Source organism: Taeniopygia guttata, chromosome 4, assembly GCF_048771995.1.
Source record: "Taeniopygia guttata chromosome 4, bTaeGut7.mat, whole genome shotgun sequence".
In the NCBI taxonomy this organism is placed as follows: Eukaryota; Metazoa; Chordata; class Aves; order Passeriformes; family Estrildidae; genus Taeniopygia; species Taeniopygia guttata.
Window position 1 is genome coordinate 15,762,844 of NC_133028.1, and position 11,584 is coordinate 15,774,427.

At 37.7% G+C, this 11,584-nt stretch overlaps 1 protein-coding gene across 3 annotated transcripts in view; it reads right to left on the reverse strand.

Annotated features, from left to right (window-relative positions):
• The window catches only part of FAM184B (family with sequence similarity 184 member B), a 37,273-nt gene extending 25,916 nt beyond the window's left edge, over positions 1 to 11,357 (reverse strand). Inside the window, exon 1 of one of the 3 annotated variants that reach the window (XM_030270811.4) lies at positions 10,847 to 11,357. In XM_030270811.4, the coding sequence (XP_030126671.4) occupies positions 10,847 to 10,981 (135 nt within the window). In that variant the 5' untranslated portion in view covers positions 10,982 to 11,357. The remainder of the gene's footprint in view (positions 1 to 10,846) is intronic. The other 2 variants (XM_030270809.4, XM_012573661.5) reach the window with 2 other exon arrangements.
• Positions 11,358 to 11,584: the final 227 nt, after the last annotated feature.

The following is an 11,584-nucleotide window of genomic DNA, read 5'->3' on the forward strand; positions in this document are numbered from 1 at the left end:
GATGATCATATTTCTGTATTTCATTCCACCACTAAACCAGAAATGAACATCCAACCTTTGTGACTCAGATTTTCATTAAATGATAAATTTATCTAGCAAATCACCATGGCCTGTCTCATGCTATGTTGTGTTCAGGATTCCTCTAAAATCTGATTTAATCATACAGATTTCCCAAATTCCACTAAGCATTAGACTACCAGCAGCACCTTAGGAGAGTTACCTAAAACAATGGAATGTTGCAATTTGTGGTATTTAAATGATCTTGAGAATGTAGAAAGTCTCTGTCTTTCAGCTTTGCTGCTAAAGAAGAAGTGGTAATTCATTTGTGTTGGTTTTCAAGGTTGTTTATTCTTGCTTATCTATAACATGTTCTGTCTGACCTGCAGCAGGTCTGTGCTGTAGGACAGCACGTGGAGCTCTGCCCCTTAGAGGGATGTTACAAACATTTTATACTAGAAACTATGTGTGCTATATTTACAATAATGTGCTAATATCTGTCACTTACATTGAACAGTGTGTCCCTAGTTTAAACTAATAGAAAAATGTTAACACCACAGTGAAACATGGATGGCATGAAGAAGACAAGGCACACCTAATTTCTTCTATCTTGTCCCCTTTGAACCCCTAATCTAGAATCCTAAAATTTTACTTTTGCACCTGTGCCACACTAATTATTACTTATATCAAACACTCCGAGCTTGTAATTCATCCTGTAAGATTGAAAACTCTTTTCCATGGACAGAGATCACAGACAGTGTCTCTCGGGGCTCTGTACAGGGGGGTTCCTGACCCCTGCCAGGGTCCCAGGCCTTCCAAAGCAGAGAGAGGGAAGTCCTGGATTCCCACAATGGAAAAAACTGGCCTCCCTGCCCCATCTATTAATCCTACACTTCTGTTCAATACTGCTTAGAACTACAGTGAAGCATTTTGATTTGCATGTCCTTAAATTTAATCTTCAAGCTTGAGTGCTGAAACTGACTCCTCCATATCTTAACCTTCTTAAAAGATTTAGTTTTGAGACAGCTGCTGCTTTCTACTTTATGAAATTCAAGCCCTTCCCATGTGCCTATCACTCCCTACAGCATATAGTTCCTATATTCCTATTCCAGAGACCTCATTTTGAAGACTGGAGTTATATGAGATGAGTCCGGTGCTTTATGTGCTGAAAGGAAAAATACTGAAAAATTATTTCAGACCTGTACATTGTGAGTGTATACTAATGTGGTATAAATACTTTAACAGCTGTGTTGATAAACAGCTTTTTAAAAGCAGCTCTAAAACTGATCATTTGACAGTACAGACAGAATAGCTTTCAAATGAAAAGAGCACATCATTGCTCTTGGAGTTGCTACCATAAAGCCAATGGCTTCTGCCTCCTCACAGCTCTCCAAAACCAAACAGATTGGGAAACACTGTACTGAATTTATAGCACCTGAGTGTATGGCAGACTGGTAAAAAAAAATATTGCACATATACACTTGAATATTAACAGTGCATGTGAATGCATCTTATTTGTCCTATTTTGTCCTCCAAATGCAGTAAATCTAAATAGCATTTCCTTTCTCATTTTCCTTATGGTGATATAAAATAACAAACAAACAAAAAAATCCCAACCAAACCAAAGCAGAAAAAGAAAACATTCAACTGCACCTTAACAGCAAAGACAGAGTTAAAGCATTCAAACCAAAAATTACTCTCTTCCTGCAGTAGTGTTAAATACTATTCTTAGAGGAACCTGACTATTATAATGAAAAAAATGGTTCTAGCAGGTTGCTTTTCCAGCTGAATAAGAAGTAAGACAATTTGGTATGGAAGGTTGAGTGAGGATACTAAAATGAATCAAAGAAAAGGAAAAGATCACAAATATTCTTCTTTCAGGACCAAGCTAGTAGACACAAAACCTTCCTGACAAAAAAAAAAACCAAAAGTATGATGAAGGTGCCAAACAGGGTACTCCCAGCAGCATGCTACACAAAGCAGGGAAGCAACAACAATATCTTGTCTTCACTAGCAGGTGAATTTGTTTCTTTGAACTCATCTTGTCTACTTGCTGAGCAGAGCAGAGCGAGGTACTGATAAACACACCAGCCTTAAATGGTCTTTTTAAAAACAAAGGACAGATAAATTATCAAAAATAACTTCAGTTATTTAAACAAATGGCTCCTCTATCCCTTAGCCTCCTTTGTCAGCAACTCTACAGGCTTTCTAGAAAATAAATCCACCTTCCACAATTTATTAATTAATACTCTAATCAGTCTCTCATGTTCTAACACTGAAGAATAATGTCTTTTAATTAAGGTACAGGCCTAGGCTATGACTACCTACAATGCTGATCCCATTTTACATCTATGCTGATTTCAGACATAGGTGGTAAGTGATAAATGATAATACTGCTCTAAGGTATGACCTTAGAACTAAGTCTCAACTCTCTCCTTGTATTCTCTGTGGTTCCCTGAAAGCACAGGAATAATTTCATGCATCCAAATATATGGAGCAACTGTTCATAACATAAACATATATGTAGTGTTGTGTAGCATGAGAGAAGCTTTAAACAAGTTGTCACTCCAAACATCCCAAAGTGTTTCAGAAGAGGTGCATGGTTTGTATCCTTCATCAGAATGAACCCTAATTACGATAATAAAAAAGGATTTTGCTCCAGAAGGTTTCTTTTATTTCAGGGTGAATCTCTATCCTTTCATCCATAATAAAGCCCTTGAGACCCTGGAAGAGTGAGGTGGTGCAGCACAAAGGTAGCCAATGGCTCTGTATGAAATCCACCTGTGTTTAGATGATCTGATGTCTCTTGGGCAGAAGCTCATGGTGCAATGTCTCACCCCCTGAATGTGCCTCAGGCTTGCCTTATCTAGAGATTCACAGCAGAAGAGGGGAAGTTAATCTTACATTCTTCAAATTTGAATATATCACCCCCTTTCCTATACATACCATGTGTTACAGTCAGTCCAAAAAATACAATTACATACTAAAATGTATCAAGAAAGCATAAGCATAAAATGTCTACAGGTTTCCAATATATTTTGGCACATTTTTTGACTCTTTCTGCCACTCCCTTTGTTTCCCATCTCCCCTCCCCCTCCTTTAGTCTAAATTTAATACAAGAAAATAACACAGGTACATTTATTTGGTCCCATCTTTTACCTTTTTATTTTTCTCCTTGGTGTAATGCAATACTGAACAGAGAAAGTAGTAGTTTAGTGGTTTATATATCGCACCCAATCTCTCTAGTGTGATCATCATAAAATGAGCTCTGGCCTAAATTTTACTGAAGAGACATCCAGCTGTCCCTCATTTGTATTTTACAGTTTGTAATAAGCTACAAGAATAATTGCCAGCCAATTTAAGAATTAGGAAGGTAAAATTATATTGCAAGAATATTTCCACAAGCAGAGCAGGTGTTAAAAAAGACACCAATAATTTCAGCACAGAAAAAAATATGCTGTAGAACCACAAAAGTTAATTGGGAGTCCAGGAAGTGTCTTGACTGCACTAAGTGTCACAAGACTAATCTGTGTTGCATAAACCCCAAAAATGTCTCCAGAATTACTGAATTTGTTTGTCTGTGTCTAACTGCTTTATCAGGTGTATAATGTGCAGGAAGTAAAGGATGTGTCTGACAAATTTATGTCCTCTGTCCATTGTTGTCATTGTAGACCAGGTGAATTTTTAGTACACAAGTGAAGTCACCAATTCTGTGTCAGTAGAAAAAAAAAGACCTTATTTGCATGAAATCCACTGATAATTTAGCTCTGTTTCTTGTTACATATCAAACTATTCTAGGATAGAAACCTATCTAAAACTCATAGAAATTTGATCTCAATTATGCTTCAAAAATATGAGCTAATGCATTTCATCAGCCAGATTTAAATACAGTGGTGATAGAATTCATCTGCTAAAATAACAGCCTATTTTGTGAAATGTTTCATTATATCCCAGACTTTTAAAGAACTTTAAAGAGTCTAAATTGCAGACATATATTCAGTGCTTTCAAAAGTTCTGTTTTGTTGTTTTTTTAAATGACTCTAGATATTTACCTGAAATTTTATGCTTTGAAATACCTTCTGATTTGCAGATTACAATTAAGTCCAATTTTACAATAAATACAGTACCCAAAGAGACTTGGCAAGTAAGCTCTCACCTGATTCCCATCTTTCCAAGTATTTATTTAAAACACAGTAAGATTTGAAAGTGTTGCAAATGTAAGTTGTAGAACTGTTGATTTAATTACAGGTCGAGATGGAAGAGATTTTTCCCAAACAAATACATGGTTTTGTAGAGACAAATATCTATTGCAAGTTTTGCCCTTTATGTAGATCTGTGATAAGCATAGATAAAATGAGTCCTATTTCTTTCTAATCCAAACTAAAGCATTATACAGATTGGATCAAATTCTTACTTTCCTGTAGTTTGCATTCTCAGAGAGGATTTTTTAAAATTTAAAATATTTTCTATACTTTCTAGATACTTTGCTAATTAAGAAAATAAGCCATCAGAACCCTCAGGTGTCTATGAATTTATAATAGCAGTTCTACTACTACAGGCACCAAAATTTAAGTTCTTGCTGCTGCAAGCAAATTCAAATAAAAGATTACAGGGATTCAAGAAATTATTGTAAAATGTATTGAATACAAATCCAGTTAGGGCAAGGAAGTATTAAGATACTCTGCCAGTCTCTGGAAAATCTCACAGATCAATGAAGGCAATGAACCTTTAGACAAGAACACCAGATGCATGTCATATTCCTGTAACTCTGGCTATTGTCCCAGACAGACTTCAACATAGTGGTTTTTAAAATATATTTTTCTTTCAGTTTCTCTCCTTGTTTTCAAAGTAGCATCACTGGAACCCCAAGTCAACATAGTGTTATGAAGCTAAAGGGATACATAATAATATACATCTTAATACTGCACTGTTCCTTATGTACCCAGGATATTTTGACACAAACATTTGTAACAGTAAAATAGAGCTTGATTGAATACAGCCACAACTCATGGTTCCATTTCAGGAAGATATTCTTATTAAGCATATGCTGGACACCTTCTAGGATTGTACCAATGATCATAAACCCAAGAAAATTTAACCACCATTTATCATCAGAAAAAGTGGAAGCAGTTTGCAAAGAATGTAGTAGCAATGAGTTGATTGCAATGTATACAGAAATTCGTTATTTTTATGAAATACTAAGGCGCATTAGTATCTTAGTAAAAAACATTTAATGATAGCTCTTCTATAACCCTCTAAGAGGGTTATATAGTTAAAACCAGTCGGTGCATAGTCACAGCCAGATGCTGTAGCTTCCAAAGATATTTAAAACAGAATACTTCTCTGGCAGTAAACTGTCCCAGGTTAAAACTGCATTTATTTTATGTGCTTAAAAACCAAGTCAGGCAAAGTTCTGAATGAGAATCACATTTAAAAAAAAAAAAAAAAAAAAATCTTCCTTCAGCAGATTTTCACCCAGGTCATTAACTTACGGAAAAAAAAAAAAAAATCCCTATTTGAAAGCAGACAGTTTGTAGTTTCTTTATGAAATAAAGGCAGTATTTCCTCAGTAACAGAGTTGTGTGTGCTCTGCTGTCTCCAAGCTTTGGCCGAAGTAAAATGCCAAGTTTGAACCAGCACAGCAAAGTTTGAGTTATTGTGCCCACTGGGGGATTGGATAAATTAACTCAGACTTGGTACTGCACTAACTATATTCACAGACTTCTTGCTAACTTTAAGCACAAACAAAAAAAACCCCACAAATTAACAACAACAACAAAAACCAAAAACAAACAAAGAAACAAACCACAAAAGAAACCCCCAAAACTCACATGCCTATCTGTTTCCACTAAAACCACAGGCTGAGTAGTTTTCAGAATCAGACTAAAGACAATCTGTGTACAGCCAGGAAAAACAGTGAGACACTTAAGGTGTTTAAAATATGACTGTAGAGGTGGCAACAGAGGGAGTTCTACCACAGTGTTACAGCTGTTTTAATGAAACACAGAAAATATTTTAGGTAATGAAGATGTGAGTGCTGGCTGTGGGGTGGGGGGAAGGACATGATACTTTATGGAAATAAAAGTATTTTATATACAATATTCAATGCTGGAGTGTTCAAAAGCCTAAAACACATAGCTCAAAATATTTACATGATAATGTCTTCAACAGACTTGGCACTGACTTTTAATTTGGGTATAATTTTCATAGTTGTAAAACATTGGCATGTACATACTGTTAAAGGAAATATTAGGAGAGAGGTACTGTTACAGCGGCACTGAAAACGTACTTTTAAATATTAACATTTAAAAAAAAGAACATGAAAAAGCTATAAACTTGCAATTTACTTTTGTGCAATTAATGGATCATTAGATATTTTATTGCCTATTGTCTGTAATTTGCATATTAATAATATGCAAAACATGTATAAACATTAACTAGTATTCATTGATAAACAGACGAATTCATTAGGTACTCTCCATTATAAAGTAGCCTTGACTTGTCAATTACTAAGACCATCAGATTTTCTGCAAACTTGATATAATTAGTGTCAAATTTGTATGGTATGGAAATAATTCCATACATAGATGTCATTCCCATCCCTTGAATTAATTTAAATGATAATTTATAGCTCTCCAAATAAGATACTAGGCTTTTTACCAATAGAAGTATGGCTTTAATACTGCTTTTGACTAGCTGATCAACACAATTTTATGACATTACACATTCATTTAATAATTCAGGAGTTCCTTTTTAGGGAGGAACTTTCTGTAAGGAAAGAAAACATAGTAAAGACAAGTTGAGAAATCTTATCCTGCACATTCCTGTCAGCTCATAAGCAAAAATAATGCTAGCTTTGATAGCAAGTTGTATACAAAAATCATGAAAACAAATACATCGGAAAGTACTTGGGGATACGGATGGCTAATTTTGTTGGTCTTGTTAGCACATAATTTAAGCAGTTTTATAAATAGATTCTCTCTATTTGCCTACATGAAAATAATTTTTTATATTCCTTGCCGAAAGGAAAAATACTGTTGCTCCAAAAGCATGATCCTAGTTTTTCTTCTATTCTATTTTGCTTCATTTTTGTAGAATATTGAATACATCTCTAGAGAGCTGAGATCAAAAAGCCTCAAGCACACAGGAGAGCTCTGGTAGCATAATAACTAACTGCACAACAGCTGAACCACTGTAAGCACTGGTTATTGAGTACTGTCAACACATCACAGCAAACAAGGTCAGTAAACTTAAACTATGTGAAAAAGGCAACATTTTTCAACAGGAATATGAGTAGACCACACAAGTGCTCTGTTAGAGGTACCCAGCTGTTAGGTGCTTCCAGAATAAACCATTAAAATTTGATCATATTTCAGGTCTAAAACCAAGAAATGTCTGATAGATTTATGGCAAGTAAAGCAGGAAAGGTTAAAAGATCTGATATATAGCCCTGGTACAAGACACTGAAGTGGTGCAAACAGTCTGTGCCCCCACACACTTGCCAGGCCACTTGCTAATTCTTCAATAAATTTCCATCCACAAGAGTGAAGCTAACAAAATATAAGCATATTAGCACAGAAGTCAGCCATCCCTCCCTTAAACAACAAAGGAAAGAGGGGTTTGCTTTTCTGGCTGATTTTTCACTGAAGCCTATTAAATAATGGTCATATTTTCTACCTTGCTGACTGAGCTGAGGGGCTAAACCTCCTAGTGAGTGCTGGTGATAGGCAGTGATAACGTGTAACATTTTGAACTGCTGCACACAGAGTCATTAAGAAACATCTGCCTATGCTGCTGCTTCTGGAAGAGGAACACACTTGCTTCCCTTTGACATTTCTTTCCCCTAAAGGGAAAAAAGGGTTTGCAAGTGCATTTTACCAGCAATTAACTTTTTCTTGCATCAGCACTCTCTTTCTCTGATTCAACTCACAGTATCCAACATACATACACAAAATTTTTGCCAGACTAATCAACTTTCTTTTTAGTAACAATCTAATTGACCAGTAATACTGCAATTGAAAATGTGCTTCTTATAACAAGGCTCTCAGATTTGCAATAGAGAGTCAGATGAACCCCAAGGGAAAAAAAATACTTGAGAACCACTGTTTTCTCTCATTAAAAAATACCCCTCCATTGGTATCCAGGAATTTGTTTCTAAGAAGGAAACAGAACTACTTTATGGTTTAGGTAGCTCTCTGATCACCAGCTACTGTCACCTTTCTAGGTATTCACACTGGGCTTGGTTTCAGAACTGCAGTCCAGAAGAGCAGGTTTGGTGTGAGCCCCACTGGCAGAGGTTTGAAAAGAAGCTTGAATTGCATGGATATCTGCAGTGTATCTAGTTCCTGTTAGCCCTGTCCAAACTGACTCTGTTAATGAAAGCTGATCCTCAACACTCTTCTTCAAGAGTTCATGTGAATTTCTCATCCAATTTCAAGTAAAAAGGACCATGCTGAGAAACCATGGGCACATGAAAATCCTGTAACAGCCAGTAGATGTTACAAATCCGTAATTTGAGGCAGCAGGGAGTGACACCCCAAGTCTTATAAAAGCCACCACGCATCTTAAACTCCAGATTATTGCTAAACAGATACAGAAGTTACTGCTAAACAGACACAAAGAACTGGGAAAGCATGAAGCAACATGCCATGGGTCCAGCGTCTGATGGAGAAATTTGAATGTCATTACTGGTGTTACTTTATAACAACTACAAAGTCATGCATTCTGCTACAATTAAATACAATACATAATACACCCATTTCAAGAGAAGTGAGCTACAAAAAACTAGTAGTCTGTGGCCCAAAGCAAACAAAACATTGACATTGCTAAAGGTTTGTATTTTTTGCGGCTATAGCCAAAAACATGCAGAACAGGAAAAATGCATGACTGAAGGTATGAAAACTTCCTATATTCTACCTCTTCGAAGCCAGAAATATCAGGGCAGTAGAATGGGAGCATCTCTCAGTCTCTGCCCCCTTGGATCCCAGTATTCCTCTAATCAACACCTTAAGACATAATCAGCACTTCATGCAAGGACAGAAACTCTTCACCTCACCCAGTTTGGTTCCTGTTTATACCTTTACACACTTCTTTGCCTTTGAGAGTAGGAAGATGGCCCTAGTGACTATTAAGAAAGTGAATGGAAGTCAAGATCTATATCTTATACATAATTTACATATTTTTTATTAATCTCACCTGGCACAACACTGAGTGGATGATTATTGAGATCATTATCTCCTCATCAATGAAAATCTACAGTCACTGAGACAGGAAGTTGCAGCTGTGCAACAACACACAGCAGTATTGCATACTGGGTTACAAACAAAAAGGAAAAGTACTATGGACCATTTAAATTTAGAAGGGATTAAAGTATAATCATTCGAGCTGTAATATAACCAAGAAAACAGTGCTTTAAAAGGGAGCTCTCAAAATTCCTAGGCCAAAAATTATTATGACAAATTTCCCATATAGCCATTTTTCAGCTGATCTGGTGTGAGATTTTGCTTCTTACATGCTTGCCAACAGCATTAGTCTACACAGAATTCAGAACGGAAAGCATGTGATTTAAATTCCAGTTGTGCCATGAATTCTCTGTAAGTGTAGTGTTATTGCAGAGAAAATTGCTTCTTAAAAGCCGCATTCCAAAACAGAATTATTTGCCTTTCAGAAGTACTTTTTTGAGCCTCAGGTATAAATAATCTTTATTTCAGATAACTGAAAAGCATTAAGAGGGGAAATTCTATCAAAACTAAAGAAATCAAACCACACATACTTTAGCAGTAGGAAATAAGCAAAAGACATCTGACACAATGACTGGAATAAAATTATGCAATGTATGGGAAGAAGGATCTTATTGTGCACAATACTGTTAAACAAAAATACAATCAAAGAATTTGTAAAGTAAGTATTGATATAGTACAAGAGGTATAGGAAGTATAGGTAAGTAGAGGTAGCTCTTGTATTGATGCACGTGATGTACACTGTTATGTCGTTATCGTGAGATAAGAACAATAGCACTGTAACTAGTAAGCCATTCTAACTTAAACATCTAAATGACTTCTTATTCTTTGATCTGTATTTTCATTCAATGTTTTTGCATCGCTAATAAGTATTAATTGCAGCAAAGTTACAGAACGTGTAAAAGCTGCATTAGTAAGCAAGGGTAGTAAATATGTCTTTCTCACTGACAAAGATGCAGCATAAGAATAGGTTAATAGATAAATGCCATTTCCTACATATTTTCTCTTATTTCTCAACAGTGTGGAAGATATTGAATAGTTCAATATTGACTAAAAGTTTGAAGTACAATATACCACGTAATTTAGTCCCGTCTCTTCTCCAACCCCTTTTACAAACGTCATTTAAAGTAGTTCTTCTTATGCACATCAGGAATAATTAGCTGCGACTCAGAGTACTATTGTACTGTAGTACCACGCGTTGGCTGCAGTTTTGCAACAATATTACTTGAGAACCTATAAACTCAAATTTTTTGCAGTCTTCGTAATTCTAGAAGAAAAGCGGATTCTGTCAATCCCTCTCACCAGCTTCCAGACAAACCCCGCGTCCTGGCGGAGCTGGAGCTCCTCACGTCATGGCACTATGGTAATTAGAGCAGCGCAGTGTGAGGAGTCCATCAACTGCCACAAAGGCAACCCCTAAGGATGGGCTGCAGCCCCCGCGGGGAACTGTGTGCAGGGAAGTTTGTGCACACCGATGCTCTCGGCAACTGCCTAAGAAGAGCCGCTTCCTTTCCCTCCTGTCAGATAAGGGCACCAGAGGAGACAATTCCCTGACACCCCCGGCCAGGGCAGCCTCACCTCCCTGGAAAGACTGCAACAGCGAGACTTACCTTAGTGAGCTGGGCAATCTTCTTGCACATTTTCACGTGCATTTCCCGATTGTATTCCTCTGCCGAGCTGCTGCGAGCGGCTTTAGATCCATTGCAAGTCCCGGGCTGATGAATGTTGTTTATGCCAGAGGCCATTAGGCTTGAATTTTAATCACGTCTGTCTGCGTAAGCTCCGGGCAGCGCGATCCCGGCCCCGCCGCTCGCCCCCGGCTGAGCGCACTCAGCCCCCGGCGCTGGAGGAACTTCAGCCCGACCAGGGCACGCTCCAGCCGCCGCCGCTCCTCCTTCTCTGCAGATGTCCCAGTCCTTCAGCAAAACACCCAGGCGAGCAAGAAGAGAACAGCATGTGCAAGCGTCCTGATTGGGATATTTTTTTCCCTCCCCTTCTCTTCAAATGGTTGAGCTTCCGCCAGGAGAAGACGCCAGCGGCTGGGTGCTACAAACTCTCCCCGGAGACTCTGAGCCAGCCTAGAGACAGTAGCACAGGCATTGCCGGGGATCTGTTGTAGTAGAGATTGCCTGAAGATCAGGTCATGCTGCCTTCTTAAGGGTCAAAGGACTGCAGAGGTCATCTGAGTGTTGGCACCTTTTACATGTTCTGTTATTTTGGCAATCCTCTCTAAACCAGGGTGGGCCCATAGGTGATGAAGAGAACCTTTGCTCAGCTTTTGCTGCTGTGTTGAAAACAGAATGGGAGCCAAGGGGCCCACAAGCACAGCTGAGCCCAGGAGCTGTGTC